Source organism: Astyanax mexicanus, chromosome 2 (genome assembly GCF_023375975.1).
Source record: "Astyanax mexicanus isolate ESR-SI-001 chromosome 2, AstMex3_surface, whole genome shotgun sequence".
In the NCBI taxonomy this organism is placed as follows: Eukaryota; Metazoa; Chordata; class Actinopteri; order Characiformes; family Acestrorhamphidae; genus Astyanax; species Astyanax mexicanus.
The window spans coordinates 52,792,735-52,807,850 of record NC_064409.1 but is presented as its reverse complement, the minus strand read 5'-3'; the positions used below and the strand labels follow the sequence as shown (position 1 = coordinate 52,807,850).

General features: G+C 35.8%; 1 protein-coding gene across 3 annotated transcripts; it reads right to left on the bottom strand.

Annotated features, from left to right (window-relative positions):
• Positions 1 to 4,303: 4,303 nt before the first annotated feature.
• pus7 (pseudouridine synthase 7) lies at positions 4,304 to 14,238 on the bottom strand. Of its 3 annotated transcripts, XM_007244304.4 has the most exons (19): positions 14,108 to 14,228; positions 13,757 to 13,799; positions 12,829 to 12,944; positions 12,406 to 12,726; positions 12,104 to 12,188; positions 11,816 to 11,929; positions 11,362 to 11,506; positions 10,337 to 10,354; positions 9,805 to 9,916; positions 9,366 to 9,443; positions 9,010 to 9,138; positions 8,182 to 8,307; positions 8,034 to 8,095; positions 7,714 to 7,874; positions 7,028 to 7,154; positions 6,627 to 6,728; positions 6,327 to 6,456; positions 4,989 to 5,080; positions 4,304 to 4,803 (listed from the first exon to the last, which is right to left on the bottom strand). In XM_007244304.4, exons 4-19 carry the CDS (start codon positions 12,714 to 12,716, stop codon positions 4,667 to 4,669), a joined length of 1,929 nt encoding a protein of 642 aa, XP_007244366.2. In that variant the 5' UTR covers positions 12,717 to 12,726; positions 12,829 to 12,944; positions 13,757 to 13,799; positions 14,108 to 14,228; the 3' UTR covers positions 4,304 to 4,666. The 3 variants fall into 3 exon arrangements, with proteins under 3 accessions (XP_007244366.2, XP_007244365.2, XP_007244367.2); XM_007244303.3 differs by lacking the exon at positions 13,757 to 13,799 and having other exon boundaries at positions 14,108 to 14,238; XM_007244305.3 differs by lacking the exons at positions 10,337 to 10,354; positions 13,757 to 13,799.
• Positions 14,239 to 15,116: the final 878 nt, after the last annotated feature.

Below are 15,116 nucleotides of genomic sequence, written 5' to 3'. Positions count from 1 at the left end.
GACCACACTGACAGAGAGAGAGAGAATAAATATGTATAAATACTATAATACTATAATATACTATAAATATGTATATTACTATTGTTATACAATTATTTACAAGCGACAGAGTGACAAAGAGAGATAGTGAGACAGAGAGAGAGAAAAAAAGAGAGACAGACAGAAATAAGGGGCATTTGTAAGGGTAAAAACATGATATAATTGTTTTTTTTTTTTTTTACAAATATGTATATTACCATTGTAATACAATTATTTATAGGCGAGATTTAAGAAAAAGAAATGAGGAGAATATGTATATATATTTCTTTTTTTATAAAAATATATAAATATGTATATTACTATTGTTATACAATTATTTACAAGTGACAGAGTGACAAAGAGAGATAGTGAGACAGAGAGAGAGAGAAAAGAGAGACAGACAGAAATAAGGGGCACTTGTAAGGGTAAAAACTTGATATAAAAAAAGTTTTATAAATATGTATATTACCATTGTAATGCAATTATCTATAGACAAGATTTAAGAGAGAGAAATGAGGAGAATATGTATATGTATATATATATACACACATATATATATATATATATATATATATATGTATATATATATATATATATATATATATATATATATACATATATATATATATATATATGTATATATATATATATATTTTTATAAAAATATATAAATATGTATATTACTATTGTTATCCAGTGTTCTTATACAGTGTTCTTATAACTGTATTTAACAGTTACTCATAAGTAAGATTTAAAGGGGTAATGGACACCCATAGGAGTCAAAACGCAAACATTTTATTGATATTTAAGAAAAATAATTATTTAAAAAGGAATATGCAAGTATTTACAGTGTAAGACAATCTCCAGAATAACTGGGATCTAAACTTGATCATGTCTGAGAAAGTTTCTCCATGTAAAACCTGATCAGAACATTTTTTGCATAGTGTAATCTCTGCTTTTGCTCAGACGCAAGTTTTTTAATGGGATTTAACAGCATTGGACCTTAAAAACTAACTTTGTGATAAGAGCATTATTTGCAGTGACATGCCAAAGTCACAGGATAGCAGTATGTAATGGTGTGAATGAAGGTGTGAAAATCTTGTGAATGAAGCGGAACACTGGTCAGGGTGCTCATAGCACAGAAATTTTAATTATTAGAGTTTGAACAAGTGTGCCAGATGCATAACACATTCCATACAGAATAGAAAAGATTATTATCCTCAGGAGGACAGCACAGTGGGTGGCATTTATCCTGACCAGCATTTAAAACAGACAAGCACTTCTGGCAGAAATCACATCTGATACAGGAGACCCCACAGATACGCTGTAGATCATTGCAGAGTTCATCAGCTTTCAAGGGACATGACAAAATAGTAGTTGCTGTCCTATGACTTTTGGCATGTCAGTATGTACATAGATAGTGTGTTTTATTTCTGTTACTTTGACCACAGAACCAGGTTCAATAACCTTTTTTTAAACCCCAGGCACAGACATGTTTGTGGTTTCATGACTTTCTGCTTGCAAGATTTCCCAAATAGTTTACTGGCAAGAAGGTAGCATCTAATTGCTGTTTTGGAGAATTAGTGATTCCAGGATGAAACCAACCCCTGCAATTATCCAAGTCTGATCCTTGGAGTTTTTGACCCTCAAAGATGTTCTAAAAGTCTTTGTTTTTGTATAAGCTAAAATCTTCCACAATATGATGGATGAGTAAGGGTTTTTGGCCTGAGAGTAACTTCATATTTATACCACAGCAAAACTATAACTTACAAATGATCCCATCAAAGGTCATAATGAACTTTCTTATAAGCACAAAAAGTTGGATTTCTGCATTTTAACAGCATTTTCAGCTTAACCAAGGCTGACAACAACATTTGAGAGCACTATTCAAGTGTATGTGTAGCTACTGGATTATTTACATCTTTGTTCAGTTATGTTAAATGGAAAAGTCAGTTTTAAACATAGTTTTAATGATCCACTGAGGAGTTCCATTTGCATTATAAGTATGTGGTATAGATAAATAGTGTTAAAGTGGAGTGTGCTCAAACACACAAGCTACTTACTCATAACCAGTCTGGTTTTAAGTGTGGTAAAGAAGGACACTTTGGCTGCGTCCCAACCGCATAGTACACAATATGCAATATACCAAGCTTAATGACCAATATACTGAAAGACCAATAAGCTTAGTAACCAATATTAATGTACTAACCAGTTTTGTGTTAATAAAAAGTGATATAGCATTACTATGCCAACATACAAAGACAAAAGCAATTATATTCATATTAATGTGGCCTCTACCTTTTCCATGCAGTGCACACATACACACTAAAGAGGACACACAATGGACAGTAAGCGCATGCGCCTGCAGAAAATAGGAAAATACTCACATGAAAATGTCTTACGGGTTTGTCAGACAGGGGGCGAAGTGAGCCCAAAATTATTCGGGTTTAAATAGATAATTTGAGCAAAATCATAATATTATATGTTTGCCTATTTTATACAAAAAAATTAACATCAATTATTTTAGCATCACAGATAAATATATTTTTAAAGCTTTTCAACTCTAAATGTACTCTGGCTGTATTTTCATCATCAACTCACCAACCTGTCAGCTCGCAGTAGCAGTAAAACTAGTTAACTAGCATTTGTTTCCCAAATCCCGTTTTGCGTAGAAAAAAGAAAATATAAGTTACAGGTTTTCTTAAAATATTTTCTAGTAATATATTAAATATTCCAATATCAAAGACTTTTTGTAGTAGTACCAATTTGAATCATTAACTAATTTAATTTAAAATTTTAGCCGTTTGGGTCCATTCACCCTCATTGGCATTATTTCAGGACGCTGGCTCCCTCTAGCGTTTAACATCATTTTCTGATATATTCATAACATTTAGGATTCATTTAGTATATTTCTCTCCTAAATCTTTTCATCTAACATTCAACAAATAAAAATGTACCTTTTTAACTACTTTTACCAAATGATGTACAGAAGTGATGTACATGCTGATGTTTTTTATTATTATATTTTATTTGTAAGTATCATTGTTTTCTCTAACTGATGGCTCCATGTATAGGGTTGGGTGGCGGGAGGAAAATTGTTTTAAGACCTAAAAGATGCAAAACCAATCAAGATGTAAGTTTAAAATCTGTACTATCCTTGGTTTATGAGTTAGTATATAATCTATAGTATTAATGTGTAATACGTAACTGAGTTTTTTTTAAAGCACAAGGCATGTGTTTGTCAAAGTGTATTAAGCTAATACAACTGGACCTCAAGAAAACATACACTAAAATACTCAAGATTAATACATAACCTGTAATTTTCGAAACACCTGTTTAGTGCTCTACATATTATAGACCCTGCATGTTAGCCCACATTAAATTCTTCACTGTCAAAACTACATTACTTAACATAAGTTTCATGCAGACTTGCCAGTTTTTTTTTTTTTTTTTTGCTAATTATGTTACTATTAAAAGTTCTTAACTGGGATATAAAACTGTTATAAAAGAACTAATAAAACACTAATGTAACAATATTGTTAATGACTTTAACGTAACTAGCAATACTGACAATACAATCCTAAACAAATAAAAACAAAATACTAAGTCATACACTCAAAGGTGTTTTGCCATTTGCTTCAAACGTGTGACAGACATGCTTTGGGCTAGTTGAACCATTTGAAAGCGGCTTTTACACTGACTTTGGGCTGGATATTTTTGTTGGACCTGCCAAACCTGGTTTCATGGGCCCTACAGTACAACCCTGTGAAACAAGATCCCACCTGGTTACCAAGTAACTCACAATAGTGTCTACATTATGATTAACTTCACAAAGAGATTACATGACTGTGTTTAAATGTGTGTAGAACACGTGCTGCTGTTAAATGTCTAAAATGTTTGCAAACCACTGTGTTGTGGCATTAAATGGCTTTGTTTCTGCTGCATCAACCACTGTTTTGCATATATTTTCATTCAAACACACAAGGGGGCAGTGTAAGCATTCTGTCCTGTAATAATAGCCATGTGCAAACACATTAGTTGTAGATAATAGTATATGTAAAGTCAGCTGGCAGAGCATGTGGCACAGATGGTCAGCACTGCAGCACTTGGGATCTTAACACACAGGTGGAGCAAAATGTTCTAACAGCCTCAGAATACGTAGAGGAGCAGCATTGTGTCCTATATTAAAATCTGTTTCAAGTTAAAATATAAAAATATTAAAAGAAAAACAAATATATGAATGAAGACAATAAATAAAGATATTAAAAACTTACAAAAAGCAAGATATTGTCTGGGCATTTAATAATTCCTGCAAAAGTTATTTAATACATCCACAAAAAAATGCACAGGATTTATTTACCCCATCTGTACATGTAGATCAACCGGCGTACGCACGCACACACGCACACACACACACGATACTCATCCATCCATCCAGGACAGGGTATTTCTTTTTGCACACCCTACACTCATCCTGCTAGTGCAGTGTATTCAATTTCAATTAAGTGTAACTTTGAGAGTTACAGCTTTTCCAGGCCAAAAAGCCTAAAATACACTTTAAAAACAAGCTTCTAAAAAAAATAAGAAAGCAAAAAAAGCTTGTGCTCATTTTCCCTTGTTTTCTGAGCAATTACGTCAACGCTGGTCCTCAGTTCAGCCATACAGTGTTCAGCTGCGTCTGGTTCTTGATGCTGGTATCCATTTTCAACACCTCTCTGATTGCCATGGTGGCATAGGTAGAGGGGGGCAGTGAAAACTCCATCTTCAGAGCTCTGTATTTACCCTCTACAGGTCAGAATAGGATAAGAAAGGTAAAAAAGGGAAAAAACATGATCACATTTAGTGATGCTGAGATGTGAGAGTGAATCCATTACTGATAGTCATTGAAAATGTAGATGGCTTGCATGTTCTTTGAAAATAGAATGATAAGAACATAACGGAGAACGTACTGTACATAAAGATTTACTTACCTGTGAGATAAACTGGTAGTGGTTTGTTTTCCAGTTTCTCTACATCTGTGTAAACCAGCGGCACTCTGGCGTCATCATAATGGATCACTTCCCTTTCAAAAGATGAGCAGCAATGTGAATAATGTGCATATATACATAACATATTTGATTAAATATAAAAAAACAGTATGTAAATGAAAAAAAAATTACTCTTTTTATTTATTTACTGCTTCTAACTCGCCAAAGAATACCATAATTCATATAGATTTATTGTTTTTCTCATAAGTAAACTTTAAAAAAGAGCCAGGAGCTACGTGTTAAAATGTGCAGCAGTTTTATCTGTAAAGGATATGACCTTACATTCATTTAGAAGAAGAAGAAGAAGAAGAAGAAAAAAAAAAAAAACACAATATATGTCAACATGAAACCTGACCAGGTGTAATACAATAGCGTTCTTTTCATTATAAATGACATAATCCTGAACATGAAAAACACTATTTCAAAAGGATGACATGGGTTCATCACTGAGATTCAGTGATCACAACAATGGTTGCACGGTTCGAGCCATGAATGTATATATCAGAAAGTCCATAAGAATATGGGCAGTGACTTTTTTTTATTTTGCTCTATACCACCTCCAAGTCCAAGTCCAGAATGTTTTTTTAGCTTTAGTTCAAGTGAATTTACAAAAATACTGCAATTAACTGTCCAATTTAAATGAAGCGGCTAAGACTACAGATTGTTTTTATATCTTCATAGGAACATTACAAGAATGGTTGCACTAAAACAGACATGCTTGTAAAATTGTGTGTATGCATGTTTATAAAAAAAAAAGACACACACGCATGTACCCCAAAGTTTGTGTCAACGGCCAATTCATGCATCTGCATCAAATGTACGCAAATGTAAAAAAGTCTAAATAAATATAATAATAATTGGGAGGTAAACACCTTGGAATAAAAAAGTAAAACAAATGTTTTTACACATAATGTATATGAACGTATATGTTTGTGCACATATACACTGCACAAACACACTGCAGATGTGTGTTCTCTGTCAAGGATGTGAATTTTACGTATATTTTGAACAAGGTATTTATATTTACTGAAATCCACCGATATCTCTCGATCACAAATGCAGAAGCTCAAGCCAAATTTAAAAGCTGAGAACTACACAACAATTATTTGGTTTCTGGTCAAATAATAATCTATATAATCGATTTTTTGTTTCAATATTAAAACAGATTATCAAATATAGACAGTTGTTGGTTGCAGGCCTTTTTTTTTTTTTTAAACATGGACCTTGACCATAGGTTAAAATTCAGGCATAATATTTAAAGTTTGAGGAAACATGGCATACCAGCTGACGTCACTCGGGCGTATGAGGATGCGTCGGTAGGCTCCAGCCAGAGAATAATCTTTCACTTTATGCCTCATGTTATCAATGTCCAGATTATCAGCTGCCAGCATGTCTCTGTAGCCCTTCCCCACTGCCACACAGATGGAAGAGAGGATTAAAATTGTGTCAGTGAAAATACTGCTGCTGGAATTATGAATTATAAAACAAGCCTCTAAACACTACATAGAATCAAAGAAAAGTGTTTAAATAAGTCTGCAGCAAACATGCCAACACTGAGCTGACATACGTGTTTACACTGACCTTCGTGCGTAGGGTAGATAACATCAAATCCAGGCAGAGGCATCACAATGTCATGAATGGACTCTTTTTCTGCTTCCTCAGCAGACAGGACATGAGCAGTGCCTGGAAAACACAAGCCAATACAGTCATAAAATTAAATCATGCATATCAAACAACTGTTAGCACAAGCAACACAAAAGGAAGTCAGTATGTTTTAGTTGATGGGTACTTGTAAAATAAACAAGTTTATTTTATTGGATTTACTGAGGTATGAATATAAATTTGATAAATGCTGATTTTATTAGAGGTGTTACAAAATACATTTGGTGGCACATACACAAATAGGGAACTAAATAATCAGAAATTAAAATTTGTGAAAAAAACATTTACACCCACACCTTAACTAGACTGGAAAGTCATACCTCCTTTTAGCACTAAATCTCCTTCCACAGCTTTAAGACCATAGGCCTCCACTCGCCTACTGACCATGGTATTCCATACAAAGCTCTGGTAGCTGTGGATGTACATGAGTCTGTTGTTGCGAGGAATCTAAAAGAAAGAGGAAGAAGAATGCAAACTTGACTGCTGAAAATGTAGGAAAGACTTCTTTTAGGTTATAGCCACAAAGGTAGCTAGCAGCCTAACTGTTCTCCTTCTGAGAACTCTTTAGCTCCTTGGAGACACCAGATGGTGCTCTGAACACCACTATTAAAACAAAGAAATGGAACTGGATTGGAATAAAAATAGCTAATACCCAATCTGATAAATTATGCTCAAATCAAACTTCCAGTCCAATCGTGGGTCAAATAGGGACATGGAAAAGGCCTCTTTCAGCAAGAAAATATTTACTGGTTACACTGCACACACTGTTCAGGAATGGTTTAGACTTGGCCTTCAAATTTCTTAGATCTCAATTCAACCAATATTTTGTCCTTGATTTAAGGTAACAAGCCCAATCCAAGTCACCTCCTTGTTATTTTAGACAGGGCGTGAATTATCTGCTGTTTTAGTGTGAAATGAACGCCCAACACTATATTAGATAGATTGTAATAAGTTTTGGTTCACATACACATATTTTACAACATGATAATTTGTGAATATGGCTTACCAGGCCAAAAGCAGTTATAATGTTGTTTTTGCCATATTTTGACAGGCCTCTCAGTAGCTGGCCCTCTACACAGCGCTTTACAGGCAGTTTCTTCAGTGCTGCCTCAGGATCCTGAGTCTGGGCCCATTCCTCTCTACACTTCACCAGATAGCCCTTCTCCGCTAACAGAGGTAAGTGGGAGAGTGTTGGAGATGAAAAACAGAAAAATAGATAAAAAGAGAAAAAATATTATTCCACACAACCCAACTTATCTACAGACCCTATTTTCTTTCGCATTAAATGATAAAATGTAAGATTGGATGATAAGCACACTGACTAACCCCCAGGACGTGGCTTTAAGATGAGGTCCATCACCTCAGACCAGTTATTCTGCAGGATTGACCTGGAAAGAAAGCAAATGTCTTTTCAGCAATTAATTAATAGCTGACATTATTCTAAATAATATGTTGCGTTCCCATGGACTTTTACCTGCCAACCTGGTGTGTAGCAACAGCTGTGGTGCCAAAACGCTGCATACCATAGTAGTTGATGAAACCTGTAGCCCTGAGTGAGGTCATGGCGTGCTCCACCTGCTCATCAGAACCCGAGATATTCCTACAGAAGATACAATACACACATTAGCTCCACAGAAACATTAATTTTGGCTTGTATGTGCTCCATTTAAACTTGGATGGCAGAGTTTCAAAGTTCCAATATCCAGAAATTTCAACTGGAATGACCTCAATTCAAATTTCGTACTCAGTCAGAAAAGCCTCACCAACCCCTTAGTTCAGAATCCAACATGACTGCACAGCACATCAACAATAGTACAAGACACTAGACACATTTTGCTGTTTATTAACACCTCTATCTATCTGTGTCACATCAAATCATTTATGCACATAATAATGTCTAACTTCTATGTGGAACTGATATTGCTAACCAGGAAAATACTAACAATGATAACCCAGAAAATAATATGTGGGACATATTTTGGTTAATTTGCCATAAAACACTACTAAATAACTGCCAAACCATTTGTGGTAAATTCCAAAGTCTGCTAAGTGTTTTTGGACTGTTTTGAAATATTTTAATTATCTAAGCATTTAACTGGATCACAATGTAACTGGAACTCAGATGTGACTGTCTCATTACCAGTTCTGAGATCAAGTATGTACTGCATGTATTTAGGGACCATTAAGGACCATTGGGCCTGAACTAAAAGGCCAAGTGCTACTAAAATAAGCTGTCCTAACTAATGGGTGCACCATGCTGTTCACTACAGTGAAGTATGCCCTTGAAGAAGTGTGTACCAACCTCAGTACCACAGTAAAATGGTTCCCCTGCAGCTCCCCCAGCTTCAGAGGGTGCTTTTTATAGCTGAAGTTTCCCAGTTTGAAATTCATCAGGCACTTATTAAGGTGAGCTAACCTCTCTGCGCTGATTCTGAGAGGAAACACATAGAGAAACAATCATTTATTCCAACATCATATTTTGATTTAAATCAACAGCAAGTTTTGGTAAAAACAAACAGTTAGAGTCAACATAATTGGAGAAGAAGAAGAGAAAAAAAAAAAAAAAACATTCTTTAGGTAAATCAGACTTAATGCACATAAGGGAAAGACCCCAAACAGGTGTGTTACCTGCCCTATACATAATCAAACTGTACTCACTTTAGCACAGCAATCTCCTGCACTGTGATGGCTCTCTTATCTTTAGTACCCATATAGGAGAAGACATTGGGCCGAACCCTGAAATGAAATTATTATTGATTAAGTTCTTCACAATATACGGTAAAAACACCTAAAAATCCCTAATCCACCCCACCCACCCTTAGACATGCATCAAGAAGTTTAACATACTTAAACATTACACACATATCACAAACACATTTCACAACCAAAACTCTCTCAGGTGCACTGAAATTCCAGCAATAATTTGCATATTGGATCCCACACAGCAATTAGATTTCAATCCAACTAACCAGAAATGCATTTCACTACCAAGTGTAAATGTGCATTGTTAAAATCTTGTCAGAATATAATCCAGATTTAAGTCGCAACAATTTAAAGAGAGAGTAGGGTCAAAGACCATTCATGTGAGATTTTATACCTGAGAAACTTGGAGAGAACGTTAATGGCATCCATGGTGTCTTTATTCTCCTTGTAGAGCACAAAATGGCAGAAGCTACCACGGTTCTTTGGCCATGAGTGTTTTCTAGGTGCTTCCATGAAAAGAGAAAGATATAGCTTTGAAAAGTCTGCATTTAGCCTTGCAATAAAATAGAACACACTGAACGCGAGTGATTATCTGAAATATGCCTCTCAGCGCATTTGTGAGAGGGAAGTCCTGTACCAGCAACAGATCTATTGCACGTCAGGGTAGAGGTGCACTACATTACCTAAATGCATTAAAAAAACTCTGTTCCTGTTTTAATGGCATGAAGAGCAATTCACATCAGGTTATTAATAAACAAGTTTTCATTTTATAACCCTCAAAAGAAAACAACCTTTTGGTTTAGTTAATGTACACCTTGACTGCAGCGTAAAACAGTGAATATTCATTATTCCTCAAAACTCCTCATATGCAACTGTCCGAAACCCCCAAGCCCTTTCTTGGAGCTGAGTGGAGCAAAGGTTCTTACCTGCAGGTGTTCGAACTTCTGTCCCAAGTAAGAGGAGCATTAGAAGGACAAAGCAGTGTTACTTAAAGTGATTTTTGAAATATTAGGGAACCCAGTAATGGGACATGAGTCACATGCAGGAGGAGGATGTGCTCAAACATTTCTGCACGGCAGGAGCTTAACCTCAGCATTACCAAGGACATGGGTCCCATTATGCATCCCACCAACATACTTCAGCATTTACATTAAACTTAATTTCTAATCCAGAATGGCTTATATATTTTTTTTGCTACGCAGGTAGGTGGACGTAGTGTTAGAAGCCTTGCTGGTGTACCGTGGTAAGCTTGCCAGGATGGGAATCAATGTTACTGTCCACTAGGCCTCACCTACCTACTAAAATAACAAACATTTTGTGGGAATCAACAAATCATGATAGTTCTCATCTTTAACACTAGCTGCCAAAGTGGGTTTTTTGTATCTTAGCTTGTCCAAAAATGTATGTGTAAGGCATGACCTTCAGGGTGAGTTTCAAGTTCAAATTACTGACTTGTGATCAGCAAAGGGTTTAAAAAGAGGTTTGTTTGGGACATAACATTTCTTGAGGCTTTTTAATGTTTCAGAAGATGTTCTGCCTCTGAAACATGATTACTAATCAGTGGTGCAAACCGTCAGAACAGTAATTGTTATCCATATCTGACTGAACAAAGAAATAGGATAAATAAATAAATTAAAAAATAAATAACATTTCTAATGTGCAGCTAGGGTCATCATTTGTTTACCAGAGTAACTGCAAAATAGGCATACCATTTGAACAACACTGAATCGTATCAGAAGCATGCACAGATGCCTTAGCCGTGCATGTTCATGCACCTAAACATGCCAACTCGATCCAATTCAGAGGCAGTATATGAAACATGCAAGTTTTGTGATGGAGAAATTGAGGGATGACCAAAGAAACAAAACGTGCAAATTCTCAGAATATTTGTGAGTGAGTGAGTGAGTGAGTGAGAAATATGAATGAATCTCCTGGCCTGTGTGGTCAATACCTGCCAGTGCTTTCTTTCCAGCCGCATGGTAGGCAACTATAAACTTCTTGCCGTCTCTCTCCTCAGTCTTGGTTTCCAGTCCTGGGTACGAGGTTTTAACTGCTTTATGAAGCAGTGTACGCTTCTCCTTAGAGTCATCTTCTACCTGTGATTAACAGCATATTACAATTAGGACAAGGTCAAATAAATACACACTGCCTACAACCCCTGGATGCTGCAAGCTCATGAAGGCTTCTGATTTGGCACAGAAAATCCCCCCACAAGACTGGGACACAGATTAGGAGTGTGGCAAAATCTGGCCCTGCAAATTCAGCTCTACTTCTTAATCTCTCACATAACGTAATTACTTCTTAGAATAACTAGACAAAAATAAAGTGGAGTAAATTTTAACCCCTCTTTAAAAGGCTTTTAAAAAATGTCAATAAATTAGTTAATACAGGAAAAAAAATCGCACCTCAATAGATACATTTCGCTCCTTGTTTTTGAAGAGCTGCAGATCAGAAAGTTGTTGTTTTTGCTCTTCCGTCAGAACCTGACAATCCACAGGCGCAGCCTCTACAGACACTTCCTGAGAGGAACCAAAAAGACAGAAAACTCAGATCATCAAATACGATGTAATATGCTGTATTCAGAATTGTTGTAATATAATAGAACTGCAGGAAAAATGTTTACTACCAGCAATCAATTTCTCAGAGAATGATTAGTGAAAACCCTAAATCTTGACCTGTCATATACATCTTACCTCAGGTTCCACAGGAACGGAGAGGTCATCCAGTCGTACAATCTTCCCTTCTTTACTTATCTCATTGACCACAAAATCAGAATATCTGTGCAGAATAAATTATAACATTAAGAAAAAAAATTCATTGTTTTACTGAAGCAAATACACTATGGCCGGTTTTCCGACAGGGATTAAGCCTAGTCGTCGATTATATTTTATTTTCAAAGGAAAATCTCTATTCAGAATGCAGAACAATTCCTATATGGCAAATGTGTGGAACTTTGACATTATGTGTACCTTTCCAGGCAGACTGACCCACTAACCTCTCTTTCAGGATTCCAGAGAAGCCATTATGCTCACTGACAAACTTGCAAATGCCCACATCCACTTCACTGAGACCATACTTCATCATGTCAGCAAAGCTCTCTCCTTCTCCATCACATTCTTCCAGAGCCTCCTCTTCTTCCTCCCCTTCCAGCTCCTCTTTATCATCTTCTGTCCGCTTAGTGGCATGGCTGCCATTTGCTTCATCCTGAACTTTGACTCTTTTAGCAATGTGCTCTGAATCCTCTTCTGGGCATGTCCGCTTCTCTCCAACATGAACTGGCTCTGCCAAGGGCTCCTTGTCCTCCATTGGCACAAAGCTGATATCATAGTAAAAAAAGGAAGAGAAATAAGGAAAGGCAGAGTTATACTGCAGGCTGTTGATTCCACAGTGTGAGATCTAACTACACTGAGTTACTTACTGAGTGGAGGTAAACGAGAAAAACTAGGAGAGAAATCTCTTTGTTGTGTTCAGATGATTTAAGCCTTGCTGAGAGATAACAGAAACACTTTCTTGCAGGATGAAAAGAGAGCAGTTCTGTAGAATAGAAAAGAGACATACATGTACATATATAATAAAGCTGTGTAGCACAGTGAGCACTAGCTGGCTGATTCATCCTGCCAGACCCTAAGGCTAAGTTTTAACCGAATTACTTTAAGGCTTGACAGTCCCTATACATTTTTGGGGGGTTAACAAATATTAAGCACCTATTTCACAAATGGATGTCCAACAAATTACCAGTAAGTAAATAAGGTACAGTATGGTATTGTACAATACCCAGAAATTGGTTATGCCATGGAGGGTTAACATTCTTAATCAGCTTAAACAGACCATGTTGGTTTTTTAAAGCAGTGTAGTATTTTCCTTCCCTTTTTTACCCATTAAAATTTCTTGTCTCGTATACAGGCTACAGGTGTAGATGATACAAAACCCTTTTTTCTTCTAAAATCTCCAACAGTACACTTGGAGAAGCTGTCTATTTTCTCTCTACTCCACTTAATAATTCCATATCAGTAACAGGAATCAACACAAATTTTGCATGATTGAAAATAAATGTAAAAACTACACAAACAAATATTGATTTTAAAATGAAGTTCAGGAAAGAGCCAATTATTTTGACATTAGCAGATTTACTTATTATTATTTTTATATATTTTCTATTACAATTACAATTATAATATTTAGTAATGTTCCTTATCAAACACAAGCTTTTTATGTAATGCTTGAATAGAAACCCTTAAGATTTAGTGGCTTAATTTTAGGCAGACAATTGACAAAAAAGCTTGGCCTGTTAAGGGGTTAAAGGGGTGGGAATTTAATGCCGTCAATCATTAATGTGGTGAGGTTACCGGAGTATGTTAGCAGAACAATCTCCACACTCTGTTACTTCCACTGTGGAAAAAAACAACTGTTATGCTAATCAGAAGAATACAGGTAAATGGTAATTGCTAGCCACTATTTAATAAAAAATAACTATCAAGCAGTGCTGGAGGGAGTCCGGCACATTCTTAAACTGAGCGGCTAGTCCGTTTCTGATTTTCCGCTGTGAGTTATGTTAGGGTTAACTGACTGTATCCGCACTGTGCCGCTGTGAATGCTATGCTATTAATATACGTTTACCGGATAATAATTTAATATAGCTAACCCAGCTAGATAACTGAGGTGTATGTGAGTGAATCTGATAATAGTATAGCGCCCACCTTCTCCAGCCCAGTCCTGATAGCCGCCGTGCTGCTCTAAACATCAAACCACGTGTCCACGTGCCCGCTCTCCTCCGGAAGTGTTTACTGGGTTAAGCTCCGCCTGCGCGCTTGTTTTTCCCTTTTTATTTATTCGGTAATCACAAAAATCACACATTTTATCAAACAAAAAGAGTATCGGTTTACAAAATATACTCTTTTATACAATATAACGTACAGTGCCAGTTAAAAGTTGGGACACACCTCTTTTCATTTTCATGTCTTTTCTTTCTTTTTATGTTTTTTTTACATTGTAAATGTAATATTGAAGACTATATTCAAGCTATACAGGAACACGTGAGATTAATTTGTAAACCAAATGACCCTTATATGACCCCATATGACCCTTAATTGTTTAATGTCTTTAATGTAGAAAATAAATATATAAATAAAGAAAAACAATGAATGAGAAGGTATGTACAGACTTTAGACTGGTACTGTATAAACACATAAAAATATAATTCTATAACACTCACAATCTTCTGCGTATTGTTAGCTTTTTGGGTATAAAGGAAGTTAAGCAGGCAATCATGCAGCAATTTTAAATGGGTGCTAAACTGTTTCAAATAACCCTTAGAGGTTATTCCGGTTTTGTGTAAATTACATTTTCCCAGCATCACTTTAGCACCTAGAAACGTTACATAATTTTTAGTGATCTATCTGTATAATTATATCTGTAATAAAAACATAATTTGTAATGTTTTTGCATAAAATGTTTGATTTAGATTTTAATGAAAATAAAAAGGGGCCCAAAAATAAACGTTTTATTCTTCAACATTATGAAAAGTATAGATGTAAAAGAGGTAATCTCACCCAAACGCCACAAGCAAAGAGAAAACAATACATTGGAGGAGCCTACACAATTCCGTGTGTACATGAATGGGTTAAAACGTCCAACGCTCTTGGATGTTAATGTTAAAATCTGGCTAAAATATTGTCCAGCAGATGGTGCTGTGGCTCTGAGCCAATG

What these genes read in the sequence shown, in the direction of transcription:
- pus7 (XM_007244303.3), bottom strand. Translation starts at nt 12,716, where the DNA reads ATGGAGGACAAGGAGCCCTTGGCAGAGCCAGTTCATGTTGGAGAGAAG. An exon ending in AGCGAAATGTATCTATTGAG is followed by an intron (nt 11,507 to 11,815) that starts GTGCGATTTTTT and finishes TGTTAATCACAG; the next exon opens with GTAGAAGATGACTCTAAGGA. An exon ending in GTTCTCTCCAAGTTTCTCAG is followed by an intron (nt 9,444 to 9,804) that starts GTATAAAATCTC and finishes ATTTCATTTCAG; the next exon opens with GGTTCGGCCCAATGTCTTCT.